This window comes from Synchytrium microbalum (genome assembly GCF_006535985.1).
Source record: "Synchytrium microbalum strain JEL517 chromosome Unknown SmJEL517_scf0053, whole genome shotgun sequence".
NCBI lineage: Eukaryota > Fungi > Chytridiomycota > Chytridiomycetes > Synchytriales > Synchytriaceae > Synchytrium > Synchytrium microbalum.
In genome coordinates, this window is record NW_022158402.1 from 143,722 (window position 1) to 169,980 (window position 26,259).

The window sequence follows — 26,259 nt, forward strand, 5'->3', positions numbered from 1 at the left end:
GGCCGACAGGCGTTCGAAAGCTTCCTTATCACCATTTAACTCACAGAGTCTCTGAGATCGACTGAGGAAAACACTGTCTATATCGACGGCAGGTTTTGTATCTTCCACTGTCACATTACATCCACTCATGATACGTCCCACACGAACCGCCATTTCGGCCACTGGCGAGGCCACTCCAATTGTGTCTAGACTAGTAAGCAACCAATCGACGTCCGACTGGTTGCCGAGATAAGCAGCATTACGTAGTATTACAGAGATGAGATTCTGGTCCAGATAGGGATTAACATTCATTACAACCAGCCGGCCCAATTTCAAGATAAACTCGGGTGTGGCGCTCTTTGTGGCAACTAATAAATCTAATATACTCGTGTGAACGAGCGGATCTAGTATTCGTGACCTTTGCCAAAGTGGCTCTAGTGTTTGCAACTTCCTGCCCAATGGAGAAGTCCATTGCAATGAAGAGCCATCTTCGACGTAAGGCCTTCGAATAAACTTGGTGAGTTGATGATACATTGTCAGTACTGTGTTGACAAATGCAACGAGGGAATCATCTTTTCCGTGAATTATACTTGACGCCAAGTTGCAGATGATGCCACCAAGCAATCGCTCAACTCGTCTAGATGGCCGTATGTCTCGAATGTCCCTAACTATTTGATCCATCTGTTGATACATCTTGGATTGCATCAAGGCGCGTATGAGTTCTACATATATTGCGAGCTCTATCTCAGGGTTGACCTCCTTCAGTGCGTGATAGACGCCCAGAGCGATCACTGGATTTCTACTGGTCCGAGCTAGAGTCATGACTTTTAGCAACTTTGCGGCGTTCCAAGATTCTGGCTTCATTCCCATGGAAGTTTTTACATGTATGTATGCTAGGTGGACATTCTCGTCCATTGCTGTATTTTGCAGCGTAGCTTTCTTTGTGATAGCCAGCCACGTAGCAGCACGTCGGAATCTTGGCACTAGGATGTATCGGTTCATGAAATCTAGCAGCTCGTCCGATGACATTGCGTTCGTACCTGTGCTAGATTCTATCGTTGCATTCGTACCTGTGCTGGATTCTATAGGAGCAGATGATACGGCAAAGGGTGTTATTTCGTTTTCCACTAGAGGCTCAGATATCGTTCCAGTTAATGCTTGGTCAAATACTGCTTCTGTCGTCCTGTCGTTGGGTTTTATTCTAGTTCGTGGAGCCGGTGCCGGATATATATGAGACTCCATAACCATAGGATGCTGGTGTTGCTGTTGTTGTCGGTCTTGTTGCAGGATTGTTACTATGGGTAGAGCTCTGATAAGTGCTTTTTTATATGGGTCGGATGAGTTTACATGAGCAGCAAGTGGCATCAGAAGCGGTATCGTGGCCACTCCTCTTCCTAGACCATGTAAAACCATGTATGCTAGGTATGGATGCCGCCTTCTGATGGATGGACAGGAAAGGGCGGAACTCCTTGATGCCTGAGGTCGAAAACATCGAGATTCCAAGTTCCACCAGAACCAAGGAGGTAGAAGATGCAGGAGATTAGCAGCCATCACGAGAAATGTGTGTCAGATCCAATATCCATCAAGTGCAAGTGCCTAGTTTGAAGTCATGAGTCACTTTCCAGAGTTTTCATACAGTGTCAAACGCGAACGCATCGGTATCGTTCACTCATGCTTACATCAGCAGTCAAGTAGAAGCGAGAAATAGGCGATTCAGCCTCGTGTTGACCTCGTTGGTTGGAGTTGTCGTCGTGATTCTGACGGGGACCTTTTTCTTTCTTTGACGAGAGAGAGAGTGACTTCAGAGTTTTGTTCATGTTTTTTGTAAAGTTCGGCAAGACTGCACCTACCAAGACGATCTTTTCTCATCAAGATTTTGTTCATTTCACGCTTGCAAACTTACAAGCTGCAAGGGATCCTCGCAACGCAAAAAAAAAACACGCAACTCGTGTTTGATTGCAAGATGCTATATGTTTTGCCATTAATTATAATATCGCTTTTTGTACAGTGTTGGATATGTCGTGCGGTCAACGCATTAGACACAATTCTATGAGGACGAAGGGCCTGCTTTCGTGACGAGGACTTGTCCGCCACATTGGTACGAGAGTTGGGATCCAAATAGCATCCTTGTAGCTGGTGGGAAGAGTGAGGTGGTCAAGGACGTCACCACCGACGGATTGTAAGAGATGCGATAATCTCGGTTCTGCCAAAGTGTGCTGGTTTCTGCCTCAGCTTTGGCTTCCTCAAAGTTGACTACCAGCTTGAGCAATGGATATACAGGATTAACGGCAGATCCTACATATACAGTGATCACAGAATTAGTTTAAGCGTCGTAGTGGAGTGAACGCCTTTGCTACGTCTCAGTAATAACACGGCTTTTCATGGTCGCAACGACTTCGCAAAGTATTCAAAGGTATGCAAATTATTACCTGGTATTAACGTGAGGATGGATGTCCACCATGCGGTTTTCATCGTCACTTCATCCACAGTCTGCGCGACAACATTGGTAGCATTCGTAGCGTATGCTGATCCAGACTCTGGGAGGGCAAATGGCTTATTATACGCCACAGCGAAATTAGTATAGAAATCCCTATTCGAGGTATTACTGCTTCTAGGCTGGCAATTAAGGGTACCTACGAGGCATTCAAACAAGGAATTAGCTTCGAGTTTGGAGGATAACACACGGTTGATTGTCCTACCAGATATGTAGTCTCTGATAAAGCAAGGACCGACTGGAACATTAGCGTTTAGATAGTCACTGGCAGCTGTGGAGTTTTGGTGGTATTGATACATGGAAAGCCCGACCCAGTCTACATAACCAGCACCTGGAAAGTATGGCAAATACTACAGATGAAAAGTAGAGGGTATGAGAGTTTGGGACTGAAATGGTCCTCAGTGAAGATTACTGTAAACATCCACATACTGGGTCATCCAGAACGTTGAAGGCACCGTCGTTGTTGGAATCGAGAACAGCAAAGTCCGGGCTAGAAGCATTGACGACTGCACCATAAGGATAATACAGACCAGCATTCGGAGCCCACATCATAGCCGTCATGTTTGTGGCGGCATGGACGTAGGTCGCAAGGGCTCGGAAACTAGCAATATATTCCTATTAAAGAAAGATTTAGATACCTACATACATGCAGCTGAACAACTCCGACTTGAACCATGTCTTTGACAGAAAAACATAAAGTAAACTGGAAGCTCACCGTTGGATGCTGTCCATAGGGCATCCAAGCACCTTTGAAAGGAAGTCGATGTGAGATCGAGTCGCGACATAGCAAATCACGGACACAATTTGATACGAAACAACAATCCCATTGTTTAGCTATATACTCACCATTCATCTCATGGCCATAACGCAATATTACAGGTACGCCGTAATATCCATTCATGATTGCCATTTGCTTGGCGACGGCTTGCAACGTTGCGTCCGGTATTAAACTCATTCGAACACTTGGCTGCAGTGTTATTTCAAAAATGCCATTCACGCTTCCGACCTGCTGGGCTTGCCAATTCATAATGTCGACTTGGAAATCGGTTGGAGTGAGTGTAATAACTAAGATTTAGTCGAGTTAGTCATGGACGATGAATGTGGCCAAAATTGCGAATAATTACAAGAATTAAAGACCACTGGCTTGTAAACGCCTCCCATTCGTTTCGAGGCAAGCGTAACATTATCAATTTGCCAGTTCAAAGACATTCCAAACATGGTAGTTTTATCTGGAGGTTCAACTCTTCCAGACGCGATGGCGATGGTTGAAGTCACAGGTCGCCAGCAAGTTGGATCTGTGCCGTTGATTGCGAATATCCACGGCGTAGTAGAGTTGCTTGGATGAGCGAGAATATAGACGTGCCTAATGTATATGCTGTACGATAGAAATGATAGCCCTCCCAAGCTCATGCCCATAGCGAGCCAAACCTAGAACATCGAGTAACGTGCGTGAGCCATGCGATCTAAGATGGTTTTTAAGTTTGTGGTAGCCAATAACTGTGGGCGAACAGGAAGGATGGCAGAGATCTCGCAAGCATGAAACAAGGCCTTTCTGGGTGAAATATTGCAAGCGACACACTGACTTGTGTCCTCAACATGTTCATTTGATGGGCTACCGCTGCAGTGGCGGCAGGCAACTTAGGGAGTGCCACTTGTCGCGATGAGAAAAGCGTCACTATGGCCAATAGGGACCTACCTTCATCCAGAACAGGCATCCGCAGCATGCTCTTTGGCTGTCATCTCCCCCACTCATTTGGCCTCTGTATGTTGGAAGTGTGATGAACTCCGACTTTTTGGGCAAATTTCACAAGTGGAGCATTCTAAAAGTTTGAGCTGGTTAGATTCTAACCGTAGGCAGCTGAGAGAAGCACTTACATAGATTGATACAAGTTTGCTTACTGTCGCCTTGCAGAAAGAGTAATGGGTATCTGTGATCAATGAAGATTGAGTTCATACGAAAAGGAGGAAAGGAGGATCCATTTGCTTACAACATCACCGGGGGTGTCTTATCGAACAACGAGCTGAAGGCAGACTTTGAGTATGATCAAGCAACTGGCTAGACTCTAGTGACTCTAGCCTTGACCAAAACCTGTACATTGATCACGCATTTTCCCTTTTTATAGCAGATCTATCCTACACGAGCTAACTGCAACCGAATTTGCTAGGCTCGTCAATTACGACGATGATTGCAATTGACACTTTTCTTTTTGTATTTCTCGAGCCAGTAGCAAACGTTTATGCTGCTGCTTCACTTATTCTTGAACCTACTTTTGTTGAGGAGGCGTTTTATCCAACAATCCCAATCCCTCATTTTCCATCTGAATGGTTGTTTATCGCCAGGCTCTATGGCATTGTCTTGAGTGTCGTTGGCATGGCACAATTCTTTGCTTTTGTATTCGGAAACCGCAGAGTTAAATGTAAGCAGGCGGGTCGACATTACGAAACTTCACACATTCGACGAATCTCATACCCGAATATGTGCTAGTCTGGGTGTCTGTTGCATTTCTGCCGGGCGATGTTATGCACATCGTGTCGTTCATCTTGCCAATATGGAATGGGCCGGTTTCATCTTGGAACATGCCTGCTATTCTTGGAAATGTCGGGGTATGTCTTGATAATGTCGAGTTCAACCAACCGGCTTTCGCAAATCGGACAATCTAACTCTACACCTCCTTATAGATCTCGCTGATATTACATTTTGGGAGGTAGTTGCCTTTCAGCGTTTTGTTTTGATGGTTGACTGTGGGCATGTGACGTCCCTCGCGACTATTTGTTGACCAGCATTGTTCTTCTAGGTTGGCCATGTTAACAAATCTAATAGCATACGAAGATGGAATATGGGCAGAGAAGGGAATTGGCAACGATAAGAACAAGAAGAAAGTCTAGGATTGCTATATTTATCAATGTAAATTGAACTAAGATACAGTGTGGCTGGATTTACAACAGCAATAATTTAGCTAGTCCCTTCTCAGACGTTGCCTCGTTCTTTCATTGGTGAAGCCCGATCACGCTCGCGTCTTCTTGGACGAATTGAGCGCAATCGGCGAAGAGCATCAGTGATGAGATATTCGTATTCCGATTTTAGAATCCATGCATGATCCATATCAACGAACGTCTTTGGAAAACGGTAGCTGCAACGAAATTTAAAATGAGTCCATGGTAGTTGAAGGAAACAGCGAAACAAAACGTCGCTTTTCCCACCTCAACCACAAGAAGAGCATAATAATCTTGTGAATTGACTCCAATCTCCGTAGTTCCTCGCTTGTAGCAATTTGGCCATGAGGTTTAGGCACAATTTCTCTCAAACGTACTTCATAACCAGTGCTATGGGCGGAGGCAAATTTTCCCATTGCTTCCACCAATTTGCCATCTTCCGGATTTACCGGCGCCATTATCATGGTATATCGATCAGAGAAAGATAACGTGAGCCGTTCTAGCAATGTTGCTAACGCTTTTTGCGTCCGTAAATTGCAAAGAAAGTATCCACTTCCGATGTTTGCGAGCGCCAAGTGCTCGAAATAATCGAGGAGAAGGGCTAGAGGCGTATCTAACAACGTAGAGGTTCCATTACATATCTTACAATTCGTCCCGACTAGGCCTCCAACAATCCGTGCTCAAGGAATTTCCAAGTATTTGAATCAAAGTACCTGGAAGTCTCGATTTGAATGCTTCGATCTGTTCAAGCAAGGGATGTAAGCCTGCGGTCTGAAAACATCGAGAAAGGCGTCAGCTGTCGTCGGGAAACGGCAATGAAAAATGCAATGCAGTAATTTACACGTATTGGTACTACTGGTGATTTTAATGCCCTCGCCACTATGGAATGATCAGGGGGTTTCTCCAAGGTCGTTACTTCTCCAGCCGAATATATCGTGTTAAACCTCCCAGCTCGACCAGCTATTTGTTTTATTTGCGACACTGTAAGCACTTGCTGATCAACACCATTGTATTTTTCGACTCGTTCTACATGACAAATGTTAATGGAGCGATGGTGCTAACGCGGATTAATTATCACACACCAAAAATAATTCTTCGAATGTTCAAATTCAGCCCCATTCCAATAGCGTCCGAGGCAACTAATACGTCAAAGCCGGACGCCGGATCATTGAATAATCTAGCCTGTTCAGATCTTATTTCTGGCGGAAGTCCGCCATAAATCTGGAGGAAGGGGGCAAGTAAGTTACATGGCACTACAGCTTGAAAAGAAACTCTGTGTTTCTTTGGCACGTAGCATTCGCCACTAATCACACACTACCCTTGTTACACTTACCACTGCACATCGGAGTCCGGTTGCGGTCTCGATCTCACGTTTGAGGCCAAATATGTCCATCCTTGAAAAAGTAACGACACAATCGCCCTTTTGGATCTTGTCTAGTCTCCCATTCAGTGAATGTGGAGACATGGACAATGATGTCAGTCTCTTGTAATGACGCACTGTCATGGAGTCACCCGTCACATCACACATGGCCTGCACACGGTCGACAATGGATTCTTCTCCACAAATATGAATCTCTTTAGCTTGTAATCCTAAGATACTGTTGGTCCAAGCGAAGCCACGACTATCGTCTGACATCATTTGGCCTTCATCTATCACGGCTACATCCAGCTTTTGGAATAAGGGTGCCATCTCCACCGTGCAACTTGTTACTTTGGAGCCTTCTACTTCTCTTCTTTCTTCGCCCGTTATCAGGGAGCAGGCCACTCCATTCTTATTCAAACGTTCATATATCTCATGAGCCAAAAGTCGTAGAGGCCTGTGAATTGGGTCGGTGAGATAGCCACATGCATGAGGAAATGAACTAAGCATTACCCTAGATAAGTCGCAGTTGTTGCGGTGGATAGCCTAGACAGAGCTTCGTGAGTCTTGCCACTGTTCGTTGGGCCGACATGAAGATGGATATGACGCTTCATTGTTCTAGCTCCTTCGAACCAGCTGGAGGGATCCTTCCAATCGCTCAACTCAAACAACATGTTGAGAAAGTCTTGGGTTCCGTGCTCTGCACAAAAACGATAGAATGCTGGAAGGAGCAAGCGATCCAAAGATCCTAAACAAAAAACAGGTCAAAACAATCCTTTGTGTTTCAAAACTTGGTTTTCGGTGAATGATACTTGAGTCAAAGATTGGCAATTGAGCAAAGTCAGAGAGAGATAAATCTTGCAAATCATCAGCCAACAAGCGGTTGATGAAAGAGCTCATGAGACCATCATATCTTGAATCTTCGACACCGACGATGGCGCAGCGATGCCTGATTCGAGCAGATCTGTGTTGAAGAGCAAGTTGTTAGTCGTGTCTACTCCATTTTTGGTATTTGATGTCATGATCGAGTGCAAGCGAGATAACATGTAAACTGAAAGGCAGGAAGAAGGAGGAAACGTACGTTCTAAACTGGGCTAGATATGCTTTTAGATTGTAGAGCTGGAGGGATTCAAGATGTTTTTGATATTTATCTTTTTGGTCATTTGTAGTTTTGTTTTCGTAGGAGCTTCTTGCAACCGTAGGAGATGGACTGAAAGATCTCCATCCTGTATATTGTGATGCTGCATAAGGACGTGTCAAGGGCGTCGTTCGTGTTCTTGACAAAAGCCGTAGCATCTGATTTACCTGGACACATAGAGAAACATCATAGAGTTTCCAAACCAAGAAATGCAAGCATGTCGCAGTGGAAGGTATGCTTCGAAGATCTATTCTTCTCGCTGTACGGCCAGAACTATTCGGCGAGAATTGGTCTTATGTTTGCAGTTTGCTGCCAGTCAGCAGTTTCAACGTTGCAACAGTTAGAACCGGATATTCAGAGATTCGAAATTCGGTGTATTCAGTGCATTCTGTTCTGAGGAATCCCTGTGATTTTCATTCGCGATCTTTGTTCGCATCTTGTAACTTCTAGACGAACCATTCTTAAGCAGGGACGAAACAGACAAAAGCGATATAAGTTTGGTCTCCTACAACCAACGACTTTGCCAAACATTGAGAATATCAAAATACTGACAGATTCGCCGTGGATCGTACTATAGCCTGAACTTTCACTGGAAAATCACAAATTCCACGGAAACGTGACAAGAATTTTTGTCGGCCCACTCACACGCACACATCGCGAGTCAGTCTTCTATCTAAAAGGAAACATGTTCAAGAGAGCAAAATCAATCATAAGGAAGGAAACTTCTTCCGGCCTTCCAAAGGCCTCTGCACATCCACCTTTGCCAGAAATTAAGAAACCTACTATTCAAGTAAGAAAATTTAACGCACCCAGGCCAGCGATGCATGCATCGTGTCGCGTCTCCTACAACCATTCACCGTTCCTTTTGCTTGCATTCCCAGGCACACACCGTTGCCAAGGGCACAGCAGTCGACATTAACGCCATTGCCAACTCATTCAACAAATTACACGTAAACCAAACCAAACCCGACGAAGATGACGACGAGATAGATACTCCAGCTGCAAGAAAGCTGAGGGAACTCCATAGTGCCCTGAAACAGAAAGGGCGTGCATCTGAACCTCTTCCAGACAACAAAGCCGGAGTACGACAACCGTCCTTCCATATGTATGCAAACCAATATTGACCTGACTGTTATCGTGGCTATAGATCTTCATGGACTTTCGAGAAAAGAAGGTATTCGACTTTCAAGAGTCGTTAAAAAGGGATGCGATGCTGGATGATGGAGCAAGTTCGTCGTCATCGTCCGGAGGGACTGGATCATCGGCATCAAGCATATATCGAGCCTAAATCACGGATATAGGTTGAGCTGCTCTACTGCACGGAAAAAGACTAGCCTAGTACACTTCGGCTTGACGCCCAAAAATCTAGCATTGTACATACCAGCACATATTGTCACATAGTAATATTGATGTAATGCATGCCAATATGGTATTTTGAAGAAAATTTAATTGACTCTTGAAATGGTTGAAACAACTGGCGTCGCGTCAAGCAGGTCGAAAGATCAAAGTTTTGACAATCACTGTTGTAGGAATACATGCAACGAAGGCGGTCAAGTGTGCTTGACACGTTCATTTTGCCAGCGCCCGGGCAACATAGGCAGGTACAAGATGTCCATTGCTCCAATTTTCTCTCGCCTCACAAGCTTGCAATGCTCTTGATCATTGAATACTATACGTCGCCAAACACTACGGCGGTGAATGGTACAGAGATAGTGGCCATTATTACGCGTCATATAAAGGTATCTTCGTCCCTCTTGAACTGTACAATGAGCTTCAAGATGTTGCAGACTAACGCATTGGAATCTAAAGGAGCAGAATCAAGGTCAATGGCCAGAGCCTTCTCTTCACGACTTACTGGTCGAAATAAAGGACCTGGCCATTATTACCATGGATGCTGATGGAGAAATCATGACAACTCCTGTTTCTGTTGCTGCGTTGTTGTGGGAACGAGTACGTCGATCAGCTCAATCCCTTTTGTCGACACTTTTCCATGACAGAGCCTTGGTTTGCTAGATCCAACGTGTCTCGTCTCCAGACGACATCTTCATCATGTTTGAGGCCTGGAAGGATATGACAAAGGCCATTGATGAAAACGCAGCTGTAACTCTTTGCGCTTCTTGGACTATTGTTTGATGTGGGCTAGAAATAACAGTTTATTTATATAGGACTACGAGGACGGAATCACCATTGTGCGTCCTCTCACCCCCCTGTGCTCAATGCAAACAACTCCTTACAAATCGCTTCATTAGGATCGAGAAAGCCCTCTTGGTGAATTCGTACGACGTGCCTGTCTAGAGTTTTCTAGCATGCCATTCGAGGAGCATTCCTGGTTATATAGTGCATTCCTCGAGTACGTGAATGTGTCAAAGAATAGCATTCCATCGTTTACTCTTCAAAAGGCTCCACCACCACGACGACTCACTATTGCCAGTAATACGTCTGGAACACATCGCATTGGAACCCCTCGATCAAAAGTCGAGCCAGAGGAAGAATATAACGCAACTTCTCCTCCCATCGAGTCTCCAACATTCGGTTACGATCGAGGACAAGATCCTCCCTCACCAATCTATACTCGTACAGTTGACCGAGATAGTCCTTCAAATATAAGAACACCTCAAATACCCCGATATTCCACTTTCGTAAACCGCAACGACGATGATGACGATGTGGTCATGCAAGATCAAAGTATGACGGTTCTAGCGGTATCCCAAAAGACTCGACGTCAGCCCATTCCAGAAACAGATGAAGTCATGCAAGTTTTGGCCATACATCTTCCTAGAAGTGAAGGGTTTGTGCCAATATACAATTCACATCGATATGTTGAATCACAGATTGAAGTGTTGAGATGTAAGTTAACTTTCACTATTGTTCATCATTGGGCAAAATGTACTGAGCTGATTGAATTCCTAGTGGCAGGAGCTCCCGAAGTCCCTATGGATTTACAAAATTCTATGGATCAAGTCATGGCAGCAGCTGGTCGATTTGCTCAAGCAGATTTGCTCTCGTGAGCAGGCAGTTTCTAACTCGATTGAGTTATTATGCCCCAGATATCCATCCAACTCACTGAAGATTGTTATCGATAGGTTTTTGCATTATATGCGAATGGGAGAATACGAAGGAGCTTCCAACAGCTTACATCGATTTCATGATCACTACGTTGGCATTGATGATCCGTAAGTAATTCCGTCATCAACCGAAATTGAGACTTGGAATGAACCTCATTTGTGCCCTGTCCTTTTTAGAACTTCTATGGGCCAAATCTCCTTGCTTAATAAGGCTGCACTACACCTGAGGTTTCAGGGGAAAGACGAAGCTATCCTGGTAAGCGAAAGTCTGCATTCGTTTCACTTGAAAGACGTTTCAAGCTTTATTTCAGGATTTGAGAGAAGCTGTGAATCGGTCAAGAGAACAAGTGCACACAGTATGTTTGTCGTTTGCATTAAGGTACATAACTTTTCTGGAACCTTCTTTCAAAGCAGAAGCAAGGGTTGATTTTTAATCGTTTTCTGAACTAAGGTGGCTGGATCAACTGTCGTTACCAGTCTCTCTTCGCACCTCAAGTGCATTGACTAGCAATACTGCTCTACCGTATAATCTATCAACCATTACCGACCTCGAAGAGTCACGACGTGCTTTAGTTGGTGGCAAGGCTCCTGATGTGGTATTTGGATACATGACTCGTGCCATTGCCCTACAATTAGAACACGAGGATTTGGATGGCGTCGGGTTATCGGAACCTCAAGGGTTTGGAATTATTCATCAAGTCGAAAGCGCCCTCTGGGAGTCTTATGGTAACCATAAAACCTTGCTGTTCGACGTTAAAACGTGCCTTTGACAGGGTTTTAAATTATAGGGAACTCTCCTATGGCGAATCTTTGTAACGAAGTTGAGATCGTGCAGCACAGGTCTACCAACAAGATAGAAGATCAAGTCATAGCACAATGTCGGTACGCTAGAAAGGCAAGTTGCTCAAATTTCAAGAGTAAACACTTGAGCATGTATTGATGTTGAATTTCGAATATTGTAGAGTGCAGAAAATGGTAGATACGACGAGGCCTTCCGCACCTTGGACAAGATAGAATCATGGTGTCCTCTGCCGCTAATGGATGGTGCATCACTTTGGCTGGATTGTAAAGCATCTATTGAGTTTCAAAAGGCATTTCTGGGGTGTGTGTAGTTTTAACTTTTTCTTGAAGCTTTCAAAGTCATCGTGACAATCACAACGACGACAACTGAAAACTCTCAACTTTTCAATTTGGTTTTTAGAGGAGAATGGGACTCTGCTGAGAAACTGACGAACCAGCTGACTGATATTAATTGGTTTGATAAGCAGTCGTTGGCGCAAGTAGCATTCTCTCGTCAATTATTGGAAGGTGCCAAAGGCAACCCCACAAGTGTAAAGAGCGCGCAATGATTTCTAGAAAACCCTTTGCTGAACTCCTTTTTAATTTTAATCTCCAGGCATATCTTGAAATAGCAAGTTTGATTGAGAAAACTCCAATCGCAGAGTCTGATGGTGGAATTCTTGGATATTTGCTAGCGCTCGCTGATATACATCTGGTATTCCCAAGTTCAAATCCTTCCTTTGGAGTTTTTAATAATTCATGTTCTTAGAGCTCTGATGCCCCATTATCTGCCCTAAATGTCATCTTTATTGCCTTGACATTATCGCAACAATTATCAGCACAAAATCATCATCATTGTGCTCTCGTTCGACTGGTAGACGTGCTCTTGTATTTGGATATGCCCTTCCAGGCTCTGCAAGCTAGTCGACACGTCCTACCAAAAGCTCTAGGTTGCGGTGATTTACATCAAGAAGGGTCTTGTAGAATGATGTATGGGAAGGCCATGGTTGCAGTGATTTGCACAGAGCAATCTCAACCAAATATTGTCCCTGAAGACGATGACGATATAGATATGTCAAGAAAGAATGCCGACTTGACTTTGGCAATAACTCAATTTGAACTTGCTCGAAAGTGCTTTGCGTTGATGGAGGATACTGCAATGCAAGCAAAGTGTCTGTATTTGCTGACTAGAACTCTAGACATGGCAGGACGGATAGCAGAGCGTGACGCTACTGCGTCGGATCTTTTGGCCTTGATTTAAAATTAAAGATTTGCCCTTGATGTAGAATTAACCATAGGGGGCATCAAATTGATGTGTGGGTGTTTGAGAGTTTATGAGGATGGGGTAAGAATGTACAAATTGCATAGCAAATATATAGCATCAACAAATATTATATAACAAATTCCATAAAAGTAGCCCGTTTGTGAGCTGGTTTATACAAGACCATCGCCGTGTTCGTCAAGCTCTGAATCAAAAGATTCATCCCGACTGTGCCTGTCTCCACTTTGCCTCAATATTACTTCCTCTTCGCCATCCTCGCCAATTTCGACGTTTACAGCGTTCCTCACCAGAAATGATATATACACAAAGACGCCGAGCCCCAATATCATGGATACGACGAGGATTCCAATTCTTAGCGGTGATGACGTACCGCTTTCCTCGGCAAGAGATTTGACCGTAGAGCCAATATAAACATGGAGGCATGCCTTTATTAGAGCCACTGACGTAGCAATTATATATGTCGTAATGTCAACTGACGACGCGGCAAAGACAACATTCATGATTCCCCATGGATATGGCGCTAGTCTGATCAGGATGAGCAGCTTCAATCCACCCTTGTCGATTACTGATTGAAGCTGAGAAAAATTGTCTGCTATTCTTTGTTTATATCCAGACAAGAGTTTGCGAGCAGCCAGGAAACACAGCATCGCTCCTATTTGAGACAAATACTGTTAGGAATGTTGTTGGTGTGAAGACAACTTTAGAAATTGAAAAAGGGGGATTCAAAGCGTAAAAGCCTACCAGCCCATCCTCCAATGTAAGCTGGAATTAAACCAAGTGGAAATCCGTACGTAAATCCACACAATGTTCTAAACAATGGCAGTTGGCAGTTGAAAGTCGATAAATGTTTAGAACCTTCACGGTGCGTAAATGCGTGACGTACAGCAAGGTTCCATATCCAAACATTGGTGGAAAGCTGGATATCAGAACGAGAGTTCCAAGAATGACGGCCCCACTAGTAAAGGGAATTTAGTTACTAGTGAATGTTGACGATCACACGGTCAAAAACGCCAAAGAGCTCATTCAGACCCCATACAGCAGTTAATAAGACTGAGATTGCGATATTCTGATACTTACAGCCAGCCAAGTCCTTTCAAGATCTCGGCAAAGTCAGAGAGCGCTTGCAAAATTGGTTTCCAAAACACAAGCCCAATGACTAGAAGGCAGAGGCTAACAGTTCCAAACAGGTAGTACGGAATTGCTTTCCGCGAGTACGCGAACTGCTTCACTCTTTCAAAATCCATGACAAGGTACGATATGCTTTTGCGTCAGTTTTTAGTTTGGTGAAGAGGAGGACAATGCCACGCGACGCAAAATACAGAAGGTTCAAAATTGTGGAAACGAGGTATAATATTCGCGCTCAACGTTTTTATGTATAGAGTATGTGGTCCATGAGCAAATGGACAAAATCAGAGTAGACACGCAGAAGAAGGATCGAGTCCAAGTTCGATTAGATACTTGTCGTTCCAAAACTTTCCCAGATGACGATTTCCTTCGTCGCAAAGGATTGTCAGAATTTTCTTTCCCTATATAACGAGTTAGAAATCCGCAATGTAGGTGTGGTGATAAAGCTTGGTTACCGGTCCAAGTTGCCTTGCAATCTTGACTGCAGCGACGCAGTTCACTGCAGAGGAACTTCCCAAGAACAAGCCTAAAGAATTGAAAGTGAGGCCGTAATTCTAGAGCGAAATTTACTGATGACAACGCTGGAGATACCTTCTTGATCCATGAGAAATCGGGACATATTAACGGCTTCTTGATCGGTGACCTTGATTGCTGTGTCTATCCAAATCCGTCCCTTCTCAAAATTGGCGGTAATTCTGTTGATTCCAATACCTTCAATAATAGTATCAACCTGATGTCGTTTTCGAGTGCCCTCTGATTCAGTTGGCGAGTACAAAATGCCGTGTAGTACTCGATGGAAGAGTCCAGAGCCCTGAGGGTCGGCCAACACGACCATGAGGTTTGGCAGTTTAGGCTTAAGATACCTGCACATCACAGAGGGCAAGATTGGTTCCCAAGAAGGAAGATTAACTCCAAGAACAGTCCATACCTCGCAACTCCAGCCAATGTTCCGCCTGTACCCGCTCCCATAACAAATGCATCGATACAATCTCCACATTGACGAAGGATTTCAGGACCAGTAGTTCTAAAGTGTGCCTAGGTTTAAATATCAACAAAACAAGATTCAATGACATGATCAAACAAAGTATATAGTGAGATTTAGACCTACCTCAAAGTTAGCCAAGTTTTCGAATTGATTACAAAAGTAGCCTCGGGCTGGACTATTAGTGCGCATAGATTGTTCATTCAGTTCATCAGCCCGACGTTTGGCCACGTTGACAAAGTGATTTTGGTGTATTATTGACACTGGGCGAACTCGTTCCACAACAGCACCCATAGCAATCAGGAGTTCGTACTTTTCTCGGGCCGTATCATCTATTGTGAGAATTCAGCAGTGTTGGATGACGACCCTCTGCACCAAGAAGACACAATCTGTACCTGGCATGACTATGTGCACATTATATCCTTTTGACTTGCCTATGACAGCGAGTGAGATTCCCGTCGAGCCCATTGTGCCTTCAAACAGGGTAGAGCCCGTGTTTGGGGATATGAGGCCCTTTCTTTCAGCATCCTCGATAATGTTTAAGGCGACTCTGTCTTTTGATGAACCGGCGAGACTCTGGAATTCACATTTTCCCAAAATGGTACAGCCTGAGTCAACACTATGTCAAAGTTTGCAAATGGATATAAAGCAAACGAGTTGATACCTGTGAGCTTGGATAGACAAGTGATCTCTACGATGGGAGTATTTCCAACAAGGTCTAGTGATGTTTTGATTTCGCCACAGTTTGGGGGAAATTTCTTCCTGGATCTCCATATGTACAGGGCTACCAATGCGGTCGAGACGCATATAACTCCTTGGAAAACAGTTTGCGACATTGCAGGCTCATTGATGAGTGGTTCTCTCGCCCATAGTCCAAGTTTTGCCACTTCAAGAGCAGAAGGAGCCACAATCACAACATGACGCGAATCTTAACGGGCCAGACTGGCGTTAATTGGTGTAGAATGCTGATGGTGCCCTTTTGATCTCGGTTACAAATTTTTTCATGGACTTACAATTCGCCCACTCACGTTTACATTCTTCACACGTCATAGACACCATTGTTCATGGAAATGACGGACAAGAAGACGAAAAAGTCAGCGGCAAAAGCTGCGGGAGCTGCTCGTACGTTGATCAGCATTGGAACTTGCGTGATTTCGAAGGGATCTGTTCAACACTAACTAGCATCCCAAAACACAGAGCTGCAATCTCCAGTATACGTTCCCGAATCGAAAGGATGGGCTCTCACTCAGCTCACCACATCATGGCTCAATCCTCTTCTCAAGCTCGGTATGTAAAACCACAAACATGAAACGCAGGCCCCACGAAACCGTGTTTTCGTCGCAAACATCAATTTCTGCCGTTCAAGCCCTCAAGACAGTCTCATATGAGTGCTCAGTTTCATTGCACAGTTTATTGAACCGTTGAAATTCTAACTCGCTTCTCAAACGTAGGCTACAAGAGGACTCTGGAACTCGACGATATCCCTCCTTTGGAAGATCATAACACTGCTGAAGTGCTCGCTTCAAATCTTCAATTCTGGTGGGACCTGGAAACCAAAAAGGATGCGCCTTCCTTACTTTTTGCATTGCACAAAGCTTTTGGAAGGACAATGTACCTCGCCGGCGCATTTCGATTTGTTGCCGATTCTTGCGGTTTGGCATCGCCTGTCATCATGCTGCAAATAATCTTATACTTGCAAGGCGTAAACACTAGTGATAATGGTTATACAGGATATGTCTTGGCTGTAGTCATATTTGTCCTGCAAATGTTGCAAACATCGTGCATGACACAATCTTCAAACATGTCAATCAAGTCTGGATTTAGATTACGTGGCTCAATGATATCAATTTTGATGAAGAAGAGTCTGAAATTGTCTCCTCTCTCGCGTCAAGAATTCACAAGTGGCAAACTTTTAAACATAATGTCGACGGACGCATCAAGAATGGAGCAAGTGTCGTATAACTTTCATCTTATCTGGTACTTAACTTGATTTTGTGTATTGCGCTGGACTCTGCTGATGCCCTCGAATATTTATAGGTCTTGTCCATATCAAGTCGTTGTTGCAACGGTGTTGCTGCTATACTTCATTGGTCCATCGGCGCTAGTTGGACTAGCGCTCTTGGTGGCTTATATACCAATACAAAGAAGTTTAGGAAATCTTCTTACCTACAACCGAGTCAAGGCTAACGAACAAGCCGATATGAGGATCAAAATTACGCAGGTAGATCTCACATTCTATCTAGTAAAGGCCACCTGTATACTCTGATTCCTGACGTGCTACTCTCCTTTAGGAATCTTTCAGCGGAATACGGTATGCGTTGGCTAGCTGTTCTAAAAACCTGTGTTAGTGGTACTGGCAATTTACTCACATACCTTTATCGTGCATAGCGTGATCAAGGTAATTCACAATCCGTTTGGTCAGGCGACTTCCTCACACAATCCCCTTCCTGAAGCTTTACGCGTGGGAAGAGTCTTTCTTGAAAGTACTGAGAGCGATTAGATCTGTTGAGGTTGGATTTCTGCGTAAAATCATGATGGCTCGTGCCGCAAATTCCAGGTAAATCTCTGTCACTTCCAAACTTATAAAGCATACTAACGCTCTTTGAAATTCTTAGTATTTCACAAATTATGCCAGTATTTGCCGCTATATTCTCATTTATCACCTACGTTGGAATCGGGAACGTACTGCAACCTGGAAAGGTGTTCACCTCATTGTCATTATTTTACTTGCTGCGTATTCCGCTCATACAGGTATGCTTTGAGGGCTGGTTTGTTCAAAACAGCAAGAATATTACCACTCACCTCGTTTTGTCTGTTAGTTGCCTTTGATGGTCATGGCAGTAAGAGGTTTTCTTACACTTGTTGATTTCTCTCCTTGTCTCTCACTCTATCCTCTTGTTAGTACATTGATGCGTACACTGCTATCAAACGTATTGAATCCGTGTTGATGGCTCCTGAAGTGGAAGATTCAAAAACCATCACAGAATTCTCGAAAGGTGCTGCTATTATCTTTCGCAACGCAACCTTTTCTTGGTATGTATTTCCAGGCTTTGCTATTTTAATTGTTACCACTGCTTACATTTGGTCAAAATTTCTTTAGGGATGCAGAAGACCCCGAGCCAGATGACCATCAACCAAGCAAGGTGGCAGCTGAAGACGATAATGAGAGAGACCTAGGGGAAATCTCATTACCAAATCCCAAAGTTGCTGAATCAGCACCTTTTCCTGCTCCAGTGTCTCCTGTCGTTGATAATTTGCTGGTTTCTGGTAATGTATCCACCGAGGAGTATCATAAACTCAAGACGCTTAGATCTGAAAATGGCATTGTGACTCCTTCTGGCTCTCCACTGGTTACATCTCTCAAAGTTGATGGCAAACCGTCAGACACTCTACCACGAAAAAAAGTCATGATTGACCCTGCTCACGATTCTGATACGGACGGTTCAGACGATGATGAAGAGAACGTCGGTCGAATACATCGTGCTGGCTTTGCCTTGAGAGACTTAACCTTCGAGATCAAGAGAGGTTCTCTTGTCGCCATCGTGGGAAGCGTGGGCTCGGGCAAATCGAGTTTGCTTCAAGCTATTGTTGGAGAGATGAGACGTGTGACTGGTGAATACGGGGTGGAAGGGACAGTCGGATGTAAGTAATTATATTGTTGCAGCCGTGGCGTGTCCTCACAATTTCTTTTTTGGGACAGACTGTGCACAACAAAGCTGGATCCAAAACTGTACTCTCAAAGACAATATATTGTTTGGGCTGCCTTTTGATGTAGACCGATACCAACAAGTCATCAAGGATTGCTCTTTGGAGAGAGATTTAGAAATTTTACCTGGAGGAGACGAGACAGAAATTGGCGAAAGGGGTATACTTTGACAACTCATGTTTACATGTTTCTTTTCCTGTATTGAAACTTTAATCCAATAGGAATCAATATTAGGTGAGACTCGTTCAACTAAATCGACAAGTGTTCCAATCTCATCTTATGCTCCATATTAGTGGAGGCCAAAAGCAACGTGTTAATCTGGCCAGGTGTACATACTTTGATTCAGACATTACACTTTTGGATGATCCGCTGAGTGCTGTCGACAGGTACCTATATATAGGCAGTTAAATTCCACTCAGTTTCTAACATATCTCCTTTAGTCACGTCGGTAAAGCTCTTTTTGATAACTGCATCATGGGAGCGCTTCGCAACAAGACTCGGATCCTCGTCACTCATGCTTTGCATGTACGTTTTCGTTTGTATGCTGGTCTTTACTCTCGCTCATCATCTCGTCTAGTTCGTTCCAAACGCAGACCATATTATTGTCATGGACGGTGGGCGTATTGCTGAACAAGGCACATTCCAAGAACTCATGGCCCTTCAAGATGGAATTTTCAGAGAAGACTTTCTTCAATACGGGGGCGTCGAGGATGATGTACACGAAGAAGATATAAATCTAATGGAGCTGCCTACTCAGGTGTCCACTCCTTCATTACTGCCGCCATCAACACCAGGATCGACTACACCACCACATCGCAGGACTAGTGTAAAGGACTCGCGTCTATCTCTGTCGGTTCCTGAATTGCCTGTTGGTATGGGCTCCCTTCACAAGCGTCGGTAAGTTGTGTTGTTGTTCATTGCACCATATTAATAATACAGGCCCATAACAACGATTAAACCCTTTAGAGCTTCTCGAGCATCTATTACTTCGACCAATGTTTCAACAGCAGAGGACGTGGCTGTTGCTACAGCTAGAACAACTTTAATCGTCGCAGAAGAAAAAGAAGAAGGATCTGTAGACATGGCAGTGTACGTGTCTTATAAAACTTGAAGCATAGAATTCTGTTGAGTTTCCAGAATGCGATACTCACGAACATCCATCATGTAGATATGTTGGGTATAGTCGAATGTTGGGCGGTGGACTGGTTGTTTCAATTGTCTTGGGTTCAGTGATATTGACTCAGGCAACAAGAGTGGGGACCGATCAATGGGTTAGTTGTTCTGAAGCGAGTTGCTTCGCACTCATCCGACTTTGTCTAATCTAGCTTCAATTAGTTGGCTCAATGGGCAAATCGACACTTTCCTGCGCTCGACAATACTGGATATGAAGGGATTTATGTCGCGCTGGGCGTCGCCCAAACTCTCTTCTTGCTCTCACAGTCCTTGGTATTTGCTTGGACGGGAGCAACCGCTTCCAGAACTATGCACGATATGGCTGTTGAACAGGTTTTCCGAAGTCCTATGAGTATGATACATTCAATGAACCGTGATAGTTGTTCATATCCACTCAAACGTCCATTCATAGGTTTCTTTGATTCGACTCCGCTGGGAAGAATCATCAACAGATTCTCGAGAGATCTCGATACTGTTGATTCGTTGATTCCGGAAAATATTCGAGTGCTGCTTTATACCGGAGGTCTGACGGTGGCTAACTTCGTATTGATTTGCATTGTAAGTCCTCTGTTTTAGAGTGTTTCGAAAACTCCATTGAACTTCACCTCTTTTTAGATCTTTCCTATATTTTTGGCTCCCTTAGTGCCAAGTCTCTTCTTCTATGCATTCGTGCAGAGATTTTATAGCTCTAGCAGTCGGGCATTACGCAGAATCGACTCTACGACGAGGTCGCCTTTGGTAAACGACAATCTTCAATATCTTGCGCCCTTGCAATGATCTGATGCCCCTCTTTAGCTTGCTAATTATAGTGAGCAATTGACGGGATTGGTTACAATCCGAGCGTATGGTGTGCAAGATCGATTTTTGAGAGAAGGGCGAAAATTGTTGGATAACAATGATAGGTGAGACAAACTTTGCTGAATTCTGTGTTGAATTTAGCTGACTTTATCTCCAAGGGCCTTTTATGTTTCTCTTTGTCTAAACCGTTGGCTCACAATCAGATTGGTAATGCAGAACCTTTTTTTTTGGTGATTGCGCAAAGTCTTACGTTGCAACTCCATCGGAATCAACAGGAGACGGTGACCGCGCTCCTGATTTTCCTTGTTTCAATCTTTTCCGTCTCGAGTCGGTATGTGTGTTATTGAATCGCTGTCAATAAATTGTTCTTACCTCCCAAGTATCATACAGGTACTCTCTGTCGCCGGCTATTGCAGGTCTCGTCATAACGTATAGTCTACAGATCTCTACCACACTAAATTGGGCCGTTGAAAACGTCGCACAGGTACATTTTTCGCATTGTTGCACAGTCCTTGCTTGTCGTTAACAAACGTCATCCTTTGCATTAGACCGAAAACAAGTGAGTTCACAAGGAGCAAATACGACGTCTTCTGTTGTGTTAACAAGTTTGAATCTAGTGCAAACGCATTGGAGAGGCTTATGCATTATGTGGATCGATTACCCTCTGAAGCAGCGGCTGTAACGAGCAAACGGCCACCTTCCAACTTTCCAGCTACAGGGCAAGTAATTTTTAAAGATCTTGTCCTGAGGTATAGGGACGATCTCCCGGCCGTTCTTATGGGTGTTAATTTCCGGATTGATGGTGGAGAAAAAGTTGGAGTGGTTGGACGGACGGGGGCTGGTAAAAGCTCGCTTATTGTGGCGCTCATGCGATTGGTTGAACGAAGCTCTGGTCTGATTAGTATTGATGGAATTGATGTCGCAGAGATTGGTCTACGTGACTTGCGGTCAAGGATTTCCATTATTCCACAAGAACCAGTCCTGTTTTCGGGCACGATCAGGTCGAACCTCGATCCGTTTCACGAGCACAGTGGTGAGTTATTTTGAAAGTAGTTGGCTTGTGACGATTCCAAAAACCAAATGAATCAAATTCTTGGTTACTGGTGCCATCGGTGTCGATTTTAACATCGACGTTGTGGATAGATGCTGATCTTTGGGACAGTTTAGAGAGAGCTGACTTAAAACCGACAGTGTCAAATATGCGTGATCAGCTAGAAAGTCGAGTTGCCGAAGGTGGTGAGAACTGGAGCACAGGACAAAGACAGGTAAGATGATTAGTTTGGGAATGCATTCTCCTACATAGTGATAACCCCTCCCGTGTTTAGATGATTTGTTTGGCAAGAGCCATGTTGAGAAGATCCAAACTAGGTAACGACTAAAAATACTCGCTTTCAACCCAAAAGCACTGCCCTGACGCTTAAAACTAGTTATTTTGGACGAGGCAACTGCTAGTGTGGATAGCTCGACAGATGAAAGCATTCAAAGGAGTATTCGCGTAGACTTTGCAAAGTCCACCGTGATTACTATTGCACATCGGCTCAATACAGTAAGCCATGTTTTTGTCAAGAAATTCAGAAGCAAGACCAGTAACGAGCGATTAATAGGTTGTAGACTATGACAAGATACTTGTGTTGGGATCTGGACAAGTTCTAGAATTTGGGTCGCCATTGGAACTTCTTTCCAATCCAAATTCTGTGTTTACTTCGATGGTGAACGAAACAGGAGAAGCAAACGCAAGGCTGCTGCATTCGTTGGCCAAGAGTAAAAAGGCCTAATATTAGCTATCATAGCCTTTTGGGAAGTAGGTCTAAATGGTGATCATAATGGTCATTCGAGAACTGCTGTTATTCGAGCGAAAACATCTTATGTCTGGCACATCATTTGGCAATATAATAGAACATTCTTTCAAGCACAGCTGATCGTCCCTTGTTCGTGGTTCGCGTCACTTTCTGTTGTAAACTCAAACAGAAGGAGGTTTCTCTTTGACAAATAGTTGAGAAGAAAAGAAGCTTTTCTTTTAGCTGGCGCCATATCTTTATCATTTTGCGAAATGACTGTCGACAAGTATAAATATCTCTCGGGGTTTGGATCGCATCTTGGTGATTCGACGTTTACTGATTCCAATGACGTTTACAGAGTCGAACACCCGTGTCAAATAACTAATTTTGCACTCTAAAATAGCATCTGAAGCACTTCCCGACGCTCTACCGGTTGGTAAGTTGCGTATGAGTCAACATCTGATGTTTGGATTGTTCAAGCTGATTTTTGGATTGCTCAAGTTTTCAACATATCTAACGCGCCTCAACTTCATGTGCACAGGTCAAAATTCTCCTCAAGTATGCCCCTACTATCTAGTTGCTGAGCATTTGAGTGGTACTGCTTTTACTGCACCGCGTGGACTGAACCTCTCATCGTGGCTATATCGAAGTAAGGACAATGAAGCTATTTACGTCAGATCTTTGAAAATTCTAAGTTCCTGCGTCTTCCTTCCACAGTTCGACCAAGTGTCACGCATTTGCCCTACTCCAAGATAGCGTCAGACAACATTGTCAAGAATTGGTCGCCCTTTGACGGAAACAGGGAAGTGGAATCTACTCCAACACAGCTCCGGTGGTCGCCATTCGATATTCCGACTAGTGGAGATGTCACATTCATTCAAGGCATCAAGAGCATCTGTAAGCCTTCTCATATACTGAAACTCAAGTACAGGACACCAACCATCTTGGTAATCCTTAGGCGGTGCTGGAGAACCTTCGACAAAGAATGGTCTAGCCATCTACGTTTATGGCGCAAACAAAAACATGACCAACGAAGCATTCTACGATGCTGATGGCGACTTCCTCATTGGTACACGGGGATGTGTATGTCTCGGCCACGATATTCTACTCACAAAATAATCTTTAGTCCCACAAGAAGGCAGTCTCAACATTCAAACAGAGTTTGGTTGGCTCCTTGTTCAACCCAACGAAATCTGTGTCATTCCCGTAAGTTTGATGTCGTGTTTCTGGATGTCTTTGTTTCTGTTCCGAACCAAACCGTTTTCCAACACTCTTCATCGTTTGTTTCTTGTTAGCGTGGTATTCGATACTCTGTTAAATTGCCAGATGGACCTTCAAGAGGATATATTCTTGAAACATTTGACAGACACTTTGAGTTACCTGATCTAGGGCCAATCGGTGTGTTGCTGAAGAATCTTTCTTGTATTTGAAACATCGGGTTTTCCCCTCAAGCTCACAAACGCTGTTGTCTCGGCGTAGGCGCGAATGGACTGGCAAACCCAAGAGATTTCATGCACCCAACTGCCTGCTTTGAAGATATTGATGGACCCGGTGTCAGCTACAATCTCATTGGAAAATTTCAAGGCAATCTATTTGCTGCTGCTCAAAGTCACAGCCCATTCGATGTGGTCGCTTGGCATGGAAACTATGTACCGGTAAGCGCACGTAATGAGCACGAATATGATATAACGCTCGACTAAACGTCACTCTCATTGCCTCTACAAAGTTTAAATATGACTTGGATCGTTTTGTGCCGTACAACACTGTATTGAAAGACCATTCAGATCCGTCCATCTTTACTGTATTGACGGTAAAGACTGGAAATCCAGGAGTCGCCCTTGCCGACTTTGTGATATTTCCTCCACGATGGCTAGTCGCAGAAAACACTTTCAGACCACCATACTTCCATCGTAACTGCATGTCAGAATTTATGGGGTTGATATCTGGTGCTTATGATGGCAAAAAAGAAGGGTTCCAACCAGGTGGTTGCTCATTACATTCGATGATGACGGCACATGGGCCTGATGCCGCAACCATGGAAGCTGCTTCAACAGAGGTTATTTTCTGGTTTGTTGTGTACAAGTAGATAGAGATTCTTACCTCAATTGAATGCCATTAGAAACTTGTGCCATTCCGAATCAATGCTGGGTCAATGGCTTTTATGTTTGAGTCATCGCTGGCACTTTCAGTTTCAAAGTGGGCTCTTGAAGGGCCAGGATCAGAAGTTCTGCAAAAGGACTACTACAGTGAGTGTTGTTTGGTTGCTGGTGTATCTTTGAGGCCGTTTTGACAGGGTTTGTTTAACGATACGTAGAAGTGTGGGCGGGCCTTGACAAAAAGAAGTTTGACCCAACATGGAAGAAATCCACGTTATAGCTTGTTAGGCATCAGGTGAAAACAAGCAGCGCTAGAATTGGCAGGCGAGCTGTTTTATGAATACAAGTTTACTTACAAAATATAGTTTACAACTTATAAAAGCTTTACTCAAATACAATTTTCGTACCGCGTGTAGATTCGAGTGACGAGGCCTGTTTAAGTTTTTGTTGTCGTTTCAATTCCCAAGATGGATGCAGAGGTTTATCAGGCTGGATCTTTGGATGTGGTTGTATGTTTCCAACCGTATCTGTAGTGTTACGAGACTGTGTTTGTCCTGTACTTGGCTGCCCATCAAATCTCTGATGTTGATTACCACCAGAATTGGTCCCAGACTGTGTTGAACGACTATATCGGGAGTTTTGTATGTGTTTGGCACGATCACCGTACAAGGACTCCCACTTTCTATTGTGCCAGAAGAGTTAGACTTTTTGTCGACACCCACAAGATTCTCGTACCTCCTTCTAGCTTGTTGACCAGGCCTATTTCGTCTCGTATCATCACTATCACTATCGTATGATTGATGTATTCTAGCTTTAATAGATGCTCCTTTACCATCACCGGCGCTAAGAAGCTGCGGCGATGACTTGCTAGGACGTTTGACCTCATTTGAAAGACGGTCATCATCGCCAATACTCCTATCCTTTCGCTTTCGTTTCATTGCAGGCGCACTGGCCGACTCTATGGGCTCGATCGAATCCTTTCCTTTAGGATCTTTAGACTTGGGTTTGGTCTTTTTCGTGATGAAGTCTTGCACCTCAGATGATGCATGTTCCAGCGAGTTCACATATGTCTTTGATGATATGATTCGTTTCGTAACTCTAGATCGGGAAGAGGGCTGTTCATCGAATGTAGCTGTTGGTGTCATTTCTAGATCCTTGTCCAACAAAGCTTCCAGGTCAGCCTCAAGCTTAACAAGATCTGCCTTTCGTCTCACAATAACTTCTTCAGGCACATCGGTTTCACTGTTTATAAATTGATGAATGAGCATTCCGTCAATGCGAATCTTGAAGTTGATGTTCAAGAGCAAATTGTTTACCCGAGCTTCAAACGTAACGCCTTTACTCGTTTGAGCACTCGTTGTAGCTCAAAAGCCTTGGCCTTCTTCCATGCATTCAAATTTAATCGTTCCTGCATTGAATAGTTGCGTCGTTTGTCAAATACTAGAAAAAAAAAACACTTGCCGACAAGAAAGCTTACGAGTTTCTGGTCTGCCGACTTTTGGACAGCCTCTGGTACTTGTAAAAGGGGATGATCAACTTCCTCCTCTGTTGGATATTCGGTATCCATGC

General features: G+C 44.0%; 5 protein-coding genes across 5 annotated transcripts; 2 read left to right on the top strand and 3 right to left on the bottom strand.

Annotated features, from left to right (window-relative positions):
* Positions 1–2,026: 2,026 nt before the first annotated feature.
* Positions 2,027–3,889, bottom strand: SmJEL517_g05630 (uncharacterized protein; the record flags this gene model as incomplete). The annotated part of the gene is made up of 7 exons (XM_031171556.1): positions 2,027–2,274; positions 2,409–2,612; positions 2,679–2,823; positions 2,903–3,088; positions 3,189–3,220; positions 3,320–3,538; positions 3,598–3,889. 7 exons carry the CDS (start codon positions 3,887–3,889, stop codon positions 2,027–2,029), a joined length of 1,326 nt encoding a protein of 441 aa, XP_031022469.1.
* Positions 3,890–5,441: 1,552 nt separating this feature from the next.
* Positions 5,442–7,381, bottom strand: SmJEL517_g05631 (uncharacterized protein; the record flags this gene model as incomplete). Its single annotated transcript, XM_031171557.1, has 7 exons — positions 5,442–5,604; positions 5,675–6,020; positions 6,121–6,178; positions 6,249–6,433; positions 6,490–6,628; positions 6,741–7,224; positions 7,281–7,381. The coding sequence occupies 7 exons, from the start codon at positions 7,379–7,381 to the stop codon at positions 5,442–5,444; spliced, it is 1,476 nt and encodes a 491-aa protein (XP_031022468.1).
* Positions 7,382–9,554: 2,173 nt separating this feature from the next.
* Positions 9,555–13,011, top strand: SmJEL517_g05632 (uncharacterized protein; the record flags this gene model as incomplete). The annotated part of the gene is made up of 14 exons (XM_031171558.1): positions 9,555–9,644; positions 9,715–9,855; positions 9,919–10,005; positions 10,071–10,094; positions 10,155–10,752; positions 10,816–10,909; positions 10,989–11,078; positions 11,148–11,226; positions 11,282–11,349; positions 11,422–11,696; positions 11,759–11,852; positions 12,172–12,301; positions 12,367–12,465; positions 12,520–13,011. 14 exons carry the CDS (start codon positions 9,555–9,557, stop codon positions 13,009–13,011), a joined length of 2,361 nt encoding a protein of 786 aa, XP_031022467.1.
* Positions 13,012–13,184: 173 nt separating this feature from the next.
* On the bottom strand, positions 13,185–15,607 carry SmJEL517_g05633 (uncharacterized protein; the record flags this gene model as incomplete). Its single annotated transcript, XM_031171559.1, has 9 exons — positions 13,185–13,684; positions 13,774–13,841; positions 13,916–13,987; positions 14,491–14,558; positions 14,613–14,683; positions 14,749–15,020; positions 15,086–15,192; positions 15,266–15,471; positions 15,535–15,607. The coding sequence occupies 9 exons, from the start codon at positions 15,605–15,607 to the stop codon at positions 13,185–13,187; spliced, it is 1,437 nt and encodes a 478-aa protein (XP_031022466.1).
* A 153-nt stretch (positions 15,608–15,760) lies between these two features.
* Positions 15,761–24,680, top strand: SmJEL517_g05634 (homogentisate 1,2-dioxygenase; the record flags this gene model as incomplete). The annotated part of the gene is made up of 38 exons (XM_031171560.1): positions 15,761–15,805; positions 16,192–16,261; positions 16,322–16,426; positions 16,591–17,116; positions 17,177–17,360; positions 17,431–17,450; positions 17,528–17,537; positions 17,593–17,696; positions 17,755–17,890; positions 17,959–17,979; positions 18,042–18,172; positions 18,240–18,781; positions 18,840–19,004; positions 19,067–19,079; positions 19,139–19,231; positions 19,286–19,370; positions 19,423–19,742; positions 19,812–19,934; positions 20,014–20,116; positions 20,181–20,370; positions 20,431–20,576; positions 20,634–20,756; positions 20,814–20,920; positions 21,207–21,300; positions 21,365–21,375; positions 21,434–21,849; positions 21,984–22,081; positions 22,142–22,184; positions 22,244–22,362; positions 22,421–22,577; positions 22,998–23,030; positions 23,136–23,243; positions 23,312–23,491; positions 23,553–23,663; positions 23,721–23,800; positions 23,890–23,992; positions 24,074–24,249; positions 24,321–24,680. 38 exons carry the CDS (start codon positions 15,761–15,763, stop codon positions 24,678–24,680), a joined length of 5,451 nt encoding a protein of 1,816 aa, XP_031022465.1.
* Between the last annotated feature and the right edge of the window lie 1,579 nt (positions 24,681–26,259).